We start from the raw sequence: 16,617 nt of genomic DNA on the forward strand, positions 1-16,617 counted from the left end.
AAAAAAAAAAAAAAAGAGTAGCTTTGTGCTTTTTGATAGCTATGCTGTAACATAAACAGGGATGTCCAACCTGTGGCCTCCGGGCCACATGCTGATTATTTAAGAACTCTTTTGCTTATCTCTGGTGTCTAATATTGCAAAAGTATGAATGGACCTTTTTGTTTTGCTTATCAACTTTTGTTAGTGTTTATGTTATTAATGTGTGGCCTGAGACAACACTTTAATTGCTAGAGAAAAGAAAACGGTCAGGCACGCAGAATAATACTTCTAAAAGATAGCGATTCTTAACTAGGTTCTGTTTTTAGTGTTTTGTTTTTTGAGATAGAGTCTCACTTTGTTGCCCTGGGTAGAGTGTTGTGGCACCATACCTCACAGCAACCTCAGACTCTTAGCTTGAACAATCCTCTTGCCTTAGCCTCCCGAGTAGCTGAAACTATAGGCATGTCCCACTATGCCTAATCCATTTTTCTATTTTTAGTAGAAACTAGGTCTTGCTCTTGCTTGGGCTGGTCTTGAACTCCTGAGTTCAAGCAATCCAGCTGCCTTGGCCTCCCAGAGCTCTAGGATTACAGGTGTGAGCCACCACGGCCGGCCAGGTTCTATTTCAGAGCCCACATTGAACATACTAAAATGCATTTGCCTCTGTTCCACCTCTGAATATCCTCATTCAGAGTCATGGGTGGGACAGAGTATGTATGTGTGTGTGTTTAACTTCTAGAGCATATTCTGATACATATCTCTAGATAAGAACTGTTTTAAATGGATAAGACTCGTTTTCCTCTGTTTTTTATTATGCATTGAGCATGCATTTTTTTTTTAATAAGACAGAATTTCACTCTGTTGCCCTGGGTAGAGTGCTGTGGTGTCATCGTAACTCACAGCAACCTCAAACTCCTGGGATCAAGTGATCCTCTTCCCTCAGCCTTCTGAGTACCTGGGACTATAGGTGCCTGCCACAACACATGGCTAATTGTTCTATTTTTAGTAGCAATAGGGGTCTCTCACTCTTGCTTAGTCTGGTCTTGAACTCCTAAGCTCAAGCAATCCACCCTCCTCGGCTTCCCTAAGTGCTAGGATTACAGGCGTGAGCCATTACACCTGGCCTTAAGCATGAATTTCTTGTGGAATTAATAGAAAATGCAGATAAGTATTAAAAAAGAAAAAAAATCACCTTCAATTCCTACTCCTGAGATAGCTTTTCTATGTGTGTAAGATTCATTAAACATCTCTGTATCTTCTCCTATTGCCCTGGCCTTCAGCAGAGTAGTAGTATATCTGAGTCAGATGTGTGAATCACTTCACTTAAAATGTAGTAAGATCTACAGTGAACCAAGTAGGGGAGGCTTTCTTGTCTGAACTTGCCACTGTGCTCCTGGAGGGACTGTAAGGTCTTAGTGATCACTCGTGAGCAGGGGTGAAAAGGAGACCCAGGGAGGGAATGGGGTTTGAACTGCCTCACTTTGTCTCTATTTTCAGCCAAGAGCCAAGCTCTGCTTTTAGCCACCATCTTTTATCAAAAATAAATATTAAAGTTTTATATAGCACTTGATTTTTATTTTAAGGTTTTCCTAGTTTTCCCTCTCCCTCCTAAGTCTATACATAGCTATTTCAAGCAAAACCCTTGTGGTCACAAAAAATTACTTGTTTGACTAGGAAGAACCATAGGGAAAATCTAGTCAATCTCTTATTTTAGAAATAAAAAGAATTAAAACTCAAAAAGATCCAGCCTAATGTCACATATCTAGGCCTCAGCCAGACCAATGTACATTTTTTTCCTTGATGTGACTGCTCGCCAGGCTAATGCACTTGAATTTACCAAGTTACCAAAAAACTGCTTTCTTCTAAGTATTTGTGTGGTTTGGGGTTGCTTATATTATGTTGTCCAATGTTAAGTATTTCTACAGATTCATTCATTCATTTTATGAGACAGAGTCTTACTTTGTCACCCGTGGCAGAGTGCCATGGCCTCACAGCAGCCTCAAACTCTTTGGCTCAAATGATCCTCTTGCCTCAGCCTCCCAAGTAGCTGGACTGCATAGCTGTTTTTAGAGATGGAGTCTGTCTCTAGCTGAGGCTGGTCTTGACCTCCTGAGCTCAGGCATCCCACCTGCCTCCGCTTCCCAGAGTGAATAATCTTTTAACTTTTAGTTAAAAGTTGTCATTTTGCTTGATAGCAATTATTTTAACTTACTGGATTTTGTTGAAAGCTAAAGACCGTGTGACGGTTCTACTTCCAAATAATGTATTTAATGTGCAAAAATATACATATTTTGTAAGTAATCTCTAAGATTTCAGGCTGTGAATAATTTCCCACATCTGAGATACATTCACCATAAAAAAAAAAAAAAAAAAACAGCTAAGCAAGGATCGCAGTGTCCACGCCCATGTGCCAAGCAGAAGTGTTGGTTTCCAGCTGCTGGAGATTGGAAATGTAAAATGTAAAATAAAGGCTGATATGCTGCCTGAGGCATCCATGAAGGAGTAGCCTAAAATATACCAGAAAAAATAAAATGACTTCCATAAACTTGTGAAAGAGCAAAGGAGGACCCCAAATAATCCTTTTATACGTAATACACGGAAATAACATGTCTTAATTGCTAGAAACACAAAATCAAGATTAGCAGAGTGGTTAAAGTTTAAAAAAACAGGAGAGTCTATTCAAGAGGATTGCTAAAACAATTCTGCCACAGATGTTAAAGCCATTGCCTCCAGTGAAAATGGCTGTAACTTTTATAAATAGTTGCCATAAATAGGTTCTCGTAAATAGGTATATTTGGCAAATTGGCCGTTTGGAAAATCTAGACATTCAGAAAATTGATTTTTGATAAATCGGCATGCTGTTGTCTGTGCCTTCGAGAGCAAATATTACTGCCCTAAAGTGTTCTTAGGAAGAAACTCATTGATCTATACACCATCAAACACATGTTACAAAACATCCAGACCCTGTGAGAGAAATCTTGATTGCTGCTTTTATTGTCGGTGGGAGAGGAAGGGAGTGTAGGGAGAGGGTACAAATTTTAAGTGTGTGTTGAACAATTGAGATATGAAATGGTATTTTCTGCCTGTGTTAGCATCGGCCTTCCCCTCGTGGAGAATCCTACCCATCTAAATAAAATCCACTTAGATTGCTAAGACATGTTCAACTAAAGAAAGTAGTAAGAAGGGCGGTAGAGCTGGACGACGCTCCCTGCCACCTCCTTTTCCTGCCAGGTCAGGGTATCGGATTCCTCTCATTAATTCAGTACAATCAGAGGCCGGCTCTATTTTGCTGTACTTTCCAACTCTGGCTTTCTAGGAATGCCATCTCTAACATGGTCTTTAACATCATTTCCTTACAAAGAGCACGCCCCCTCCCGCCCCCATGTGTTTATACTAGAGTAATAGCCCTTCACCTGTGCCTGGGCCACCGGGCGGAAAAGTGTTTCAGCAATGACATGAAGACATGTATCATTACTGCGTCTGTGGTGCCAGTGAGAATAAAATTGTCCCTGAGAAAGACAGGGAACGGGGGAGATGGTTCTTAATATCCTTTAAACCATGGGTTTTTTGACCACAAGTCAATTTGTATGGGCAACCAGGACTGTGAGCTCAAGTGTTTAATTACTACCTTGGATTTCTTACTGTTTAGCCATGCAATTTGGAAGCATCCCCTGGTTGGTATTTTGTATTGCAAGAGGAAACGTCTTCATCATAAAGATAGCGCCTGTAGCGCTTGGCTGTCGTTCCAAATTTTTTCTCTTACTAGGAAAAAGTAATTTTGAAGGCATGAATCCAGTAATTGCACCCCCTGGACCACTTCAAATCTTTATTTTCACCTTTGCAGGGCGCTGCAGCCAACCCAGAGAATGAGGACCAGCAGCAGAGGCTGAGAGAAGCGGCGGAAGGTCTCCGGGTAGCCACGAATGCCGCTGCCCAGAATGCTATTAAGAAAAAAATTGTCAACAGACTGGAGGTCAGGAAAGAGGCTGGCTTTCTGGGTTGCCTATTTCAGATTGCAAAGAGTTCCCTGAAAAACATAGTTGAATTAACACGATAATGGCCACATAAACAAAGCTAAATCAAGGTCAACAATATCCTTGGATAGTTTAGGAACTGCAAAGGCATTGCCGGTATTGTAGAAATTGCTGCTTCGGTTAGCTAATATTCTTTCACATCAGGAATAGAATGCAGGTTTTTTAAGGAGGAACACGGGATTATTTTTCCCCCCTTCTGGCCTTTAGGATCTACACATTCAAGAAGGACCTTTTGCTAAAAATACTTATATTTTGTTTGAGGCAATGCCTTTTTCAGGGCTTCCCAGAAAAATATGCCGAGCTAGAGATCAGGCTGAAGGAGGGAGGTTTGAAAGGGAATAAGAAGAAATATTTTGCCATTTGGGGGAATATTTCTGCTGGGGAAAAAAAAAAAGTTGAAAATAGTAAGAGGCACTAATTATGCAAAGAAAATAAATTCTCTCCTTGGCGTAAGAGGCTATACTAAAATTTGGGGGCTTGGAAGCCAAGAAGCTGCCTGTGTAATGAGGAATTCCTCCCTATGCAGGCTGCTGTATTCTGAAGGAAGTTAGCTTAGGAGGAGATGAGAAAGGAAATAGGATTAAGTGCCCTGGTGGGAAATTCTCAGCATTTCTGAACCAAGGCTTCCCAGTGTTAGGCGAGGGAATTCAGGGTCATCAGGGTTTGTTCTTGATACACAAGCCTGTGCTGCTTATGGGAGATCTTTTTTTTCCTAAAACATTTAGGCTTGGTGCAGCTTCTCAGTGCCATACTCTTGAAGTGGTCCCTGGTGTTTTGTAGAAAGATAAAGGAACATCAGGACTGGAACTTTAAAGTGTGCCGTCTTTATCACTCATCCCAGGGAACGTCAACCCAAGGAAGATAAAAGGGTGTTATGAGGTTAGGTTTAAGGTTTTGAAAATAAGGCAGGGTCTGCTCTTGGAGTGCCTTAGAGCGGCAGACCTGTGCCCAACCCTTTGGTGGAAGTGACGTGAAGACGGTGCCCACGTGTCTGTCTCACTCTCCTCGCCAGGTCGCGGCCAAACAGGCTGCAGCAGCCGCCACGCAGACCATCGCTGCCTCCCAGAATGCGGCCGTTTCCAACAAGAACCCCGCGGCCCAGCAGCAGCTGGTCCAGAGCTGCAAGGTGAGGGGCTGGGTCTGCCGTGGATGACCCTGATAGCATTAGAATGCCAAGTGCCCTGGTAATTCACTTAACACAGATTTTCCAAGGCCCCTAATCCGGTTTGCTCTGACTCCCGTGTGCCAGGTACACACACATCTGGTTTTTGTCTGTTAAGTGGATGGCCTGGGCTTGGAGGGAGGGTATGGTGTTTTCCTAACATTGTCTTTCCTTTGTCCACATTTCTTTTTGAGAGATTGAATCAAAAAGGATTAGTGCTGAGGCCATTTTAGGGCCCTGAAATATTAATGGAGCGTTGGATTTCTAGAATGCCTCGCTCTGAGAGGTGGGCCCTGGCACTTAGTTTTACTCACTGTAGCTTGGTTAATTTCATGCTTTCTGCCACTCCACCTTGATGATTGCTTTCCCCCGTCTGGTCTCTGGGACACTGTGTTAGTGCTTTCTGTTGTTGCTGTTTGGCTCTGTCCTGCTGATAACCAGGCCTTGATGCTAAGTTGGGGTTACTGCGAAGGGCACAGTGAACAACCTTATTGCCTTCTTCGGGAGCTGATGCTCCCCGGGTACCTGTCAGTGGTCAGAGACCCAAAATCCAGTTGGGGAGCCCCTGCCCACGTGTAATGTGTCTGACTGGTATGTCCCCAAGAGTATTTGCAGTTAACAGAGGAGCTAGGTGAGAGGCATGTTTGCCAGTGCTCGGCCCATGAGAACTAACCACCCTCTCTTGTCCTCTAATCTCCTCTGTAAAATAACAATTCACCTGTGAGGGGTGTCACTGCTACTCCTTCAGAAATGGGTTTTTTCTGAGTGGGAACTGCCCTCTATTCCTGGTTCTGGTCTCTGAGGCCAGCCCACTGTGGACTGATGTGCTCTAGTAGGAGAAGCCTCAGCAGTGCACTGGGCTCCTGGGCCCATGGCCTTAGGTCCTGTGTGGATGGAGGAGGGGTCTTGCTGAGAGGGAGGCCCCTGCTCTGGGAAGTCTGTTTCCTCTTGGGATCCCAGCTCAGCCACCAGTAGGCATGGAGCCGTGGCCTTTCCCCTCCATGGGGAGGGGCTGGCATCTGGGGAAATGCCACAGGCTGGACATCCCTGCCTCTCCTTTGCAAAGAGACTGAAGATAATAGGTTTCTGAGTGTCACTACCAGTTAATAAGAGGGTCACTATCAGGTTGAGGTAGAGAGGAGAAAGTGGACTAAGTTATAGGAACCCGTAGTGCTGATTGGGGAAAATTCCATGGCAAATTTTTTTTAACCCTTGCTGGAACAAATTCCTGGGGAAAAAAAAAACCAAAAAATGTGTCACCAAGCCAGGATGCACCAGGTCCCTTTTATTAGTAATGGTGGCACTGTTCCATGACCTCTGGGAGCCCGGCTTATTGAGGGGCTCTGGGCCCAGAGGGGAAATGTGGGTGGAGTACAGAGAAGGCAGAAGGCTCCTCTCCTCAAGCACCCGTAGGAGATGGTTACTTTGCAGCAGGCTTGCCCCACAAAATGCTGCTGCTCCCTCCTTTACTTCCTACATTCTGGCTGTAGGATTTCCAGGCTGAGTAATGAGAAGTGCTACTTAGAACAAAGAAAGGGGGCCATGACAGCAGGAAAGCTAATGCAGTCCACAACTGTGAAGAGGCCTAAGCACTTACCATTGCTGGGCTGAGTATGGTAACTTTCTTCTGATCATGGGACCGTATGACTTCAGTTTATCCACCTGTGAATTGTGTAGATCATTTGATTCCAGGTTTGTAACCCCAGTGAGCCACGGCGGTGTGAGTTGCAACCTACGGAAATTATTTTCAGGCCTCATTATAGAGAATCATCTTCTGTGGAACATATTGCTACCTTCAAGACTACAGGGTAGAGTGTGTGGGGAGGAGAGTGCCCAGGGAATGGGATTCAGTGTTGGTGAGGACCCAGCTGGCTAAAGGGGCCGTGTCAGCCCCAGACCTGGGACCGGCATCCCCTGGGAATGGGTATAGCCCATGAAAAGGTCCATCACTGGGGCACTGTCTGAGCTCTTTTGACAGTTCCACCTCCTAGCTGTGCTCATTTTGTATTTCCTTGTGTCCTGTAGGCAGTGGCTGATCACATCCCTCAGCTGGTGCAGGGGGTGAGGGGGAGCCAGGCTCAAGCAGAAGACCTCAGTGCCCAGCTGGCACTCATCATCTCCAGCCAGAACTTCCTCCAGGTAACCCAGGAGCGGTCACCCACGGCTCACCCAAAATCCCCACCTGGGCGGCCTTGCCCTTTAAGCACAGAAATTAACGAATTCCACAGCCTTAGCTAAGTCTTTGCAGTAAGCAGGACTTGGCGGTGTCCTCTTTCTTTGCATTTCCTGTTTCAGAAGAGGTCAGTGAGCTTGGCAAAGTGAAATACCAATATGCAGGGAAATTGCCCCGGGGAGTTGGCTCACGATCCATTTTCTCAGGATTATCATATTTATTTCTCTTCTAAGAGAGAAAACATGCGATAAGTTACACATTGTGATGAACAGCCTAGGACTAGGTATTGCTCTAGGTTTCCCTGTTTGCAGAGGGCCTAATGCTACTATCTGTAGACTGGGGAAAAGGAAGTGAAAAGCACATCTTCTCCCCAGACGTGATCCTTCTTTACCGCACTTGGACAGTTAGAAGTGTCAGTCTTTGTAGGGGTGGGAGTGGATTCATTGTAAGGCAAGTTAAATGATGAGAATATTAAGTGGTGGGGAAACTCCCTTTGACCTCCTTCTTATATTCACATTTCTCTACTTTATCAGTACTTTTTCTCTGCTTATATCTCAGAAACAGGTGATATGATTAAGCAATTTAATTCCTCTTCCCTTCTAGTTCAAGTCATAAATGCAGGACCCAGTGGTACATCTATGTGGTTTATTTTTCAAGTATTGTAATTCCAAGATGCAGAGAAAAAACATGAGAGCTTTGATGTATTTCCTAATACTTCAACTACACATATACACACGCAGGAATGGATGTATATGTGTATATTCTTTTAAATTAGGATCCATTATCTATCGGCCCTTTGTGCTTTCCTTATAACAAACATTATGAACATTTGTTTTAAATAATCTATCATATGGCCATACTCTGTACTTAACCATCCTCCCATCTTCAGACATAGGGATTTTAGGGTTTTTAATATTATAAATAAACAATGATGTGATAAAAATCTTTGCTCAGATCTTTGTTCCCTTCTTGAAATATTTCCTTAGAGGAAATTCCTAGAAATAGGATCACAAGCCGCTTATTGTTATCTTTGGGACGTGGAGAATTGTGACTTGGACAAGATATTTCTCTTTCCATTTTGTGGGGGGGGGGTGGGGGTGGAGAGCCTGGCCCAGGAGTGTTGGGCATCCTGATGGAGCAGTGTAGACAAGCTCCTGGCCCCACTATGTCCCTGGCCTTGTTTTTCTTTTTCTTTTGTGCTTTTGACATTGCTACCGCAGACACTCAGATCTTTACATGAAAAAGGCAAGGTTGAAAATGAATAAAACAGAACTGACAGATCAAAAAGTTTGGACATTTTAAACTTTCTTCCTACATGTTGTAAAATTGTCCTTCCAGAAGGATGAACAAATCTAAATTTACAACTAGCAGTATATGGAGCACACTTTTTCATCTTTTATGAGATGGGGAATTAAACATTGAAAAAAATACATGTTTTTGCCAATTTGCTCTGTAAAAGTTCCTTTTGATTTTACATTTAACATGTGTACACGCACATACACATCAATGCATGGTGAAGTCACCTTGGGGGTGAGATGGGAGGTCATCTGGTGTTATTTGTCTGCCTTCGTTTTTCTAAATAGTCTATTGAGGACAGTTGAAACTCAGAATAAAGAGCTATTCCAAGAAACACAAAGAAACCTATTTAATAAAGATTTCCTCTTTGAAATTTGTTTTAAATGGAGAATCTCAAACCACTATCCTAATTTTGGCTTCCCAACCCTCATGAAACTTTTTTTTAAAAAGCATTTCTAGAACATACTACCTCAGAGTATCTGATTTGGGGTGGCAATTATGTGTGTAGCAGGTGGACTAGTTGAATATTTCCTTTTTTAGGGCAAAGTAAGTTGAGGCCGATCGGAAGGCATGGCTGTTTAGATCTCTCTTGTCTGCCTCTCGCTGTCCAGGCGGAGCTATCTTTCTTTCTGTTGATCTCTCTATAGCCTGGAAGCAAGATGGTGTCCTCTGCCAAAGCTGCCGTGCCCACCGTGAGTGACCAGGCCGCAGCCATGCAGCTGAGCCAGTGCGCCAAGAACCTGGCTACCAGTTTGGCGGAGCTGCGCACTGCCTCGCAGAAGGTAAGTGGAGCCTTGTCACGGCTGGTAGCTCGTCAGAAGTGGAGCCTTTTATTCCTCACCGTCAGTGGGGCTTGGGTGCTGCCCAGGACCCGAATGCTCCTAGACTTCATTTCTTGCCAGAGTTGTCCATTCCATTTGCATGATCACCGAGGTGCTCCCGGAGATTGGCTGTTACTGCAGTTTGCCTCTGTCTTCCAGACTTAGTTACCACCTTCTGGTTCCAGATGACTTTTGTTGAACTATTTTAAGTTGATGGCTTCCTCCTCCTCCACCACCTACTCCCATATCCTGAGACAAGCATTCATCCACTTTCCACAGTCTCAAAGGAGACTGCGGCTAGGTGCAGTGGCTCACATCTGTAATCCTAGTACTCTGGGAGGCCAAGGCAGGTGGATCGCCCAAGCGCAGGACTTTGAGACCAGCCTAAGCAAAAAGCAAGACTCTGACGCTACTAAAAAGAGAGAAACCATCCAGGCATTGTGGCAGGCACCTGTAGTCCCAGCTACTTGAGGAGTGGCTGAGGCAGGAGGATTGCTTCAGCCTAGGATTTGAGGTTTCTGTAAGCTGTGACACCATGGCACTCTAGCCTAGGCAATAAGGTGAGACTCTGTCTCAAAAAAAAAAGACTGATAGTTAACAGTGTCTTGTGCCATGAAGGTTGCAGACCAGAATAAGTGATTGTATATTCTAGATAGCATCTTGTGAACTTAATAACAAATAATTTAGGCAGACAATCATGTATATAGTCTTTTTTGCCCTATAAAGTTTAAACATCTTTCATTTAAGCACTCACCCTCGCAAGGTGCCCAAGAGAACAGAATTAGGGAGTAAATGAATTTCTGTCTCTAGAACTTATTAATTACCAAAGGACTTCCTTCCTACTGTTTGATGTAATATTAGCATGAAGTTCTAGCATGAACTCGTTCTTCCTCTTTGTAGTGATTCCTATATTAGAAATAAGCAACCTCAAATTCCTGGGCTCAGGTGATCCTCCTGCCCCAGCCTCCCTCCCAAGTAACTGGAACTACAGGCACCTACTGCAATGTCCCACTAATTTTTTCTATTTTTGGTAGAGACGAGGTCTTGCTTTTGCTCAGGCTGGTCTCCAACCCTTGACTTCCGCCATTCCACCTGCCTGAGCCTCCCTGAGTGCTAGGATTACAGATTTGAGCCACCTGCTTGACTGACTTGAATTCCTAATATGAGCAGCATGCTACATTGCCAAAGAAAAATATCCAGAGCTTTAGACTATGTCTGGTAAAAAAGTGTTTTGAACCAGGTTTCCGAAGAGAAGTCTCGGGACTATTGCCATGGAATCACCTGGGGTTGCTAATTAGAATTCAGGTCCCTGGGCCTTCCCTCTGGGTAGCCAAACAGAATCTCTGTTCATAGAGCCCCGGTGTCTACATTTTAACAGGTTTTTTATGGTGAACCTAAGATACACACCAACATCGAACAGCTGCTCTGAAAGAGTGATTTCCCCAAAGTGGGACTTAAGTAAGATTGTCTACTGCATGCAGGAAGATTCCACTGTGAGAGCTTGTGAATATATATATATTTTTAATATAATATAACAGTTAAGCATGCAGGCTCTAGAATCAGACTGTCTCCATTCAATCCTGTCTTGCCATTGATTGATTTTGTGACCTAGGCAAGTTAGTTAACCAATATGTACCTCAGTCTCCTAGCCAAGTAATACTGGTACATAGAAATCAATTAATTGGCATTTACTGTTCCTGCCATTACAGTTTTCTAATAAAAAGGGAAGAAATTAAGATTTGTCAGTATTTGGGTTACTGATTAACAATTACTCAACACATATAACTTGTTTACATGTGTATATTAAAGCCATGTAATCAATGCATTTGGAGACTAATGTTCTAAATGATCAAGAGAATGCAGTTTTGTTGAAACAAATAACTGAGGAATAAACGTGTATAATCTCCAGTATGGAAAGGAAATGACATTTGTAAAGAGAATCAGTCAGGTTGGTATGGACTTGCCCCCAGAGTCCTGGGTGGTTTCTTTGTTCATTCATTCCCTGCCCACTTGCCATGCCTGTATACACACATACTGTGCTGGAGTGCTCTGTGCCTAGAACCCAGCCACGGTGGAGAAAGGATTCAGTACATCTAAGAGGCGAATGCATATCAGATAAAATAGCTTCACGAAGACTTAAAGGCTCTAAGTTATGAGATACACATGGGTGATGATTTGGGCAGTTACAGCATTGAGGTTCTGACTGAGGATGATTTTGTTCTCTTGAGGAAATTACTTCCCTTACCACCTCCTGCTAGGTCTGGAGAATCACTGGGTTTATCCGGGAAGGTATTTCCTAGAGCTGCAAAGTATTGGGAACACTTGCCCCAAGCAGGCTGTGTACAGATATTCCCAAATTCTCTGTTGACAGGCCCATGAAGCCTGTGGCCCTATGGAAATTGATTCCGCTCTGAACACCGTGCAGACACTTAAGAACGAACTGCAGGATGCCAAGGTGGCTGCCGTGGAAAGCCAGCTGAAACCACTCCCAGGGGAGACGGTGAGCTGTGAGAGCCCGCCGGGTGCGGGGCCTCCCTGTGATGATGACCTCAAATTGGCGGTTATGATGATGTCTGTTCTTGGTTGCTGAACTGTTTGTTGTTATGATGTTTGTTAGATGTTGAGAGGTTTCTAATCCTGTGGCCTTTTTCTGAAAAGAATGCCTAGTGTGGCTGGAGGAATTGGGTTTGGAAATAGGAGTTCTGTCTTCTAGACCCAGCGGTATCATCAACTAGCTGTGTCTTCACTGCGTTCCAGGTGCCTTGTCTATGAAATGGGTGGCGATGAGGTTATAATGCTAAACATGGAAAAGATTATCAACAGTCGTGCTTTCTGAAAAACATTTGGTTAACAAAACATGGGGATGAACAATGGCAGAGCAATACAGTAAAGCCACAATTGGAAATGGCACGTAACTTTGGTCATGTTACGAAGCCTCCGGATGCCAGTGTCAGGGCTGTCTTAGCCAGCATTTTACCAGCCCTCCTCATTACGATGCACTTGCTTTCCCAGATTATTGGACATTGCTGATAAGATGCCACCATTTATTAAGCATCATTTAGGCACTGTGCACAATCTAGTTTATCCTGGTGGTCATCTTAAGACACACGTTTTATTAACCCCATTTACAGCTGAGAAAACAGAGGCACAGAGATTGTCACATTCTGTCCAGCATTATCTGCCAGTTAGTGGCAGAATCAAGGTTTGAATCTAGATCTGTAGGACTCTAAAATCTGTATTCTTGAGAGCTTCTACTCTTAACTATAGCTGCTCGCTCTTTAAATGAACTAAAGACTTCTAGGCGGTAAAGGAGCATCTAATGTACTGTAAATAGAACAATGCCTTGTACGTCGGAAGCACTCAGGAAATATTTAAGTCAAGGTACCCCTCATTGCAAAGCTGAGGAAACTCAGAGAGGTTAAGTCACTTAACTGAGGTGACCCAGCTAATGATAAAGTGGAGACTGGCTTGTGGGCCAGCAGCTTTGCAGAGTGGTGCAGGAATCTCTGCAACCTTCTGTGCTCCAGGGAGCCCAGGAGAAGTTGGGGTAACGTGTATTCTACCCTTTCATTTAAGTGGCCAGTTAGAATGCAAAAAGTATCATGAAATTTTTGAAGAAATTGTTTGTCCTAAAAAACATGTATACTATGTTATAACATATTATATAACATAGTTATAACATAGGCTGTAATGGACCAGGCTCTTTTATTTTTATTCGAAGGTTAAAATGCATTTGTTCTCTGATGCCTTTTTGCACTCGGACGGTACACCTGGAAGTTCTCTTTCAAAATGTCATCCTCAGCTAGTAACCAAATTATCATCTATACCCTGGGCCCTTTCTGACTTTGTTCTCCAGATTCTCTATTCAGTTTGCAAAGCAAGGTAACATGCTATTCCTGGGAAACAAGCACTTTGCCTGTTTTCTTAATCTTATTTACCGCTCCAAACCTCTGTTCCTATTGCATTTCCTTTCCGTTGGAACTCCTCAAAGTGTAATGATCAAATTGAACAATGTTAATGGCCCCACATGCCAGGAAGGTGGTGCAGCTGGACGTCTGCCCACTTCCTGCCAAGGCATAATTAATTCCCGCTAAGGATTTGTTGCAGACTTTCTAAATTAGCTTCTAAAGTCATGTTACTAATAGCTACCATTTGTTGAGAGCCTACATTAATTTTCTGAAAACCTCTGAGCTAAGTATTATGGTCTCTCAGGAAACTGAAGCCTGGAGAGGTTCAGTAACTCCCCCGATCTCAGGCTAGTAATTGCAAGGTGGGAGCCCAGGGCAGGGATTTGCACCCAGGTGTGCTTGTTCTAACGCTCAGGCTCTCTCTCCCGTTATCACTCTGCTGCTCCTTAGTGCCACTGGCGTATTCTGTGGGAAATGGCTGAAGCTCAAGGTTTTATCCACATTATCTTTCTATACTATGCTATGACCTCAGTGGATGTTTCTTTTCTTCTAAATTCTCTTCCTCCTCAAATATTCTTATAGCTGGAAAAATGTGCTCAGGACCTGGGAAGCACATCTAAGGCTGTGGGCTCCTCCATGGCGCAGCTCCTGACCTGCGCAGCTCAAGGCAATGAGCACTACACAGGTGAGACTCGAGCCTGTCCTGATGCCCTGTGGCCAGGTGCAGGCCCCCCGGGTGGGGTTGGGGAGCTCATAGGTCTGACAACGCAGCTGCCTTTTTCCCATTAGAACTTCACCCTGTATTTTGCAAGCACTTTCCATGGGCTTATTACTGAGCATACCAAGACTAACAAAATATGATTCCCCCAGACTCATTACCCCTACTAGACTGTGAATAAACAGCAGTTACAGATTTCTAGAACTCTGTCTGGCTTCCTGAAATCCCACTAAAGTAAAGGAATAAAAAAATAAGAGATGGCAACAAATAAGATGTCAATGAAATTTTTGAAGGTGGAAGGAGAAAAACACTCCTTTGGTAACTGGCAGAGATGAATGACCTGACAGGTCGGGAAGTCAGCGAGAAGCAAGATGATTTGTGCTGCAAACCCTGTGTGCAGGGGGCATTGAGCATTGGTGATGCCAGGCGCCCCTGAAGGCAGGAAACTCCTTCCTCCCACTCCCAACCTCCATGAGACTCCTTAAACAGGAGTCCGTCTATATAAGGAACAGAATGCATAATTTTCAACTCTAAGAAAAGTGGAAAGTTATACATAAAGGAAATGTTATCATAGTAGGAAGTCTATACATATCTCAGATTTAAAAACCAAGAAGTTTCAGTATAAGCACGTTGGTAAAAATAGATGAGCTGTTGGAAGAAAGCATCAAGAATCCAGAGGCTCTAACAGTGGGGATCGGGAGGGAAGGAGTGGATGGGGGTTATGGCTGTTATACGGTAGCAGCGTTTGGCTTTTTTTGACATACACATTATTATTGATACACAAGGCAGCATAAATCCAAAGTGGGGACTTTTATGAGTTGCCACAAATTGAATGCACCGAGGAAGCCACAACCCAGGTTGAGAAGTAGACACTTTTGGCATCCCACATATCCCCCTTTGCAATCAACTGTATCTCCTCTTTCCTCCAGAGGTGGACACCCCTGACCTTTAACAGCAGAGATGAATTTTGCCTGGTTTTTCACTATAAAGAAATGGATTAAGTGGCGTTTGCTCAGCACTGTTTGTGAGACGTGTGGTGCATGTAGCAGTTCTGTCACATCCATTGATTAGTATTTCAGTGTCTGAACATACCTGTTATTTATGATGTTGATGAATATTTGGGTTATTTCCAAAAATCTCTGCTATGAACATGCTGCTACCTGTTAGTGAACAGAAGCATTTTCTAGATCTATACTGGAAGTGGGGTAGCTGGGTCGGAGGCTCTGCATATGGTTAGGACGTTCCTTTCTGCAGTGTATGAAAATGCCATTGTTCCCCATCCTCGTCACCACTTTGTATTGCCAGCCTTTCGATTTTAGCCCTGTGGTGAGTGTGTAGTGTCACGTTAAGATTTTAATTTGAATTTCCCTGGAGAACAGGGTATTCCCCTGTGAACAGTCTTTTCATAGGTTTATTGGTCATTTTATGTGTTTATATCTTTTGCCCATTTTTTGAAAAGTAGGTTACTTATTTTTTCCTTGTTTGTAGGAAATCTTTATCACTTGTATTTCTTATATCTTGTGACTTAGCTTTTTATCTCCTAAAGGTATTTTTTGATGAATAAAATGTCTTTTAAAAATGTATGATACAAGAGGGACTCTACCTAACAAATTCAAACATTATGAGCTGGCTCTTTGTACCCTCACAATAATCTGAAATTTTAAAAAATCAATCAATGAATTAGAACTAAATGATAAAAAAGTTATAATACAGTCCAGTTTACAGGGTTTTTCAGCTTTATGGTTGATACTTTTTTGTGTCCTGTTTTAAAACTTCTGCCTATCCAAAATCAAGCAGATACTCTCCTCTGTTAGATTCTAGAGCTTTATTGTTTAGCTTTTGATGTTTAGAGCTGTGATTATGTGCAGTAGGGTTCCAGTTTAACTGCTTTTTCACCTGGATATCCACTTGGCCCAGCGCCACTGACTCAAACACTATCCTTTCCCCAGGATGGTGCTGGTGACGCATCATTGTAAAATAAGTGAACATAACATGAGCGAGTCATTTTGTGGTACTTCCGTTCTTTAACAGATTTAATTGTCTGCTTTTGTGTTAGTGCCACACTTTCCTAACAACTGTGCTGCGGTTTTATCCTAAATCTTAGTGTCTAGTAATGTGAGTCCTCCAACTTCCCTGGTCTTCCTCAAGTTAGTGTTGACTATTCTTTGCCTTTTACATTTCCACATAAGTTCTAGAATCAGCCTGTTTAATATCTGGATCACCCATGGGTCTGTTTTTATAGTCAGTTTTTTAAATTTTCCTTTTGATTTTCAGCATTGGCCTTGTCCTCCAAGTTTCTGATGCTTTTTTCCTTTAACACTGGGCATTGGTATTTTACATTGTAGAGATAATCTGAGGCCCTGAATTGCGTTGTTTTCCCTACGTAGGATTCCTCTTTGCTTCTGGCAGGACTGATTATAATAAAAATATGAAGGCTGAGGCCGGATGCAGTGGCTCACACCTGTAATCCCAGAGGGAGGCTGAGGTGGGTGGATTGCTTGAGCTCAAGGAGTTCGAGACCAGCCT

The 16,617-nt window shown here is 43.3% G+C and overlaps 1 protein-coding gene across 1 annotated transcript in view; it reads left to right on the forward strand.

The window, feature by feature from the left end:
• Positions 1-16,617, forward strand: part of TLN2 (talin 2) — a 251,014-nt gene that overhangs the window by 119,082 nt on the left and 115,315 nt on the right. Inside the window, exons 20-25 of the mRNA XM_012801797.2 lie at positions 3,824-3,952; positions 5,026-5,139; positions 7,201-7,314; positions 9,292-9,426; positions 11,837-11,965; positions 13,956-14,058. Of these exons, the coding sequence (XP_012657251.1) occupies positions 3,824-3,952; positions 5,026-5,139; positions 7,201-7,314; positions 9,292-9,426; positions 11,837-11,965; positions 13,956-14,058 (724 nt within the window). The remainder of the gene's footprint in view (positions 1-3,823; positions 3,953-5,025; positions 5,140-7,200; positions 7,315-9,291; positions 9,427-11,836; positions 11,966-13,955; positions 14,059-16,617) is intronic.

This window comes from Otolemur garnettii, unplaced genomic scaffold (genome assembly GCF_000181295.1).
Source record: "Otolemur garnettii isolate 467f Iridium unplaced genomic scaffold, OtoGar3 scaffold00011, whole genome shotgun sequence".
Taxonomy (NCBI): Eukaryota; Metazoa; Chordata; class Mammalia; order Primates; family Galagidae; genus Otolemur; species Otolemur garnettii.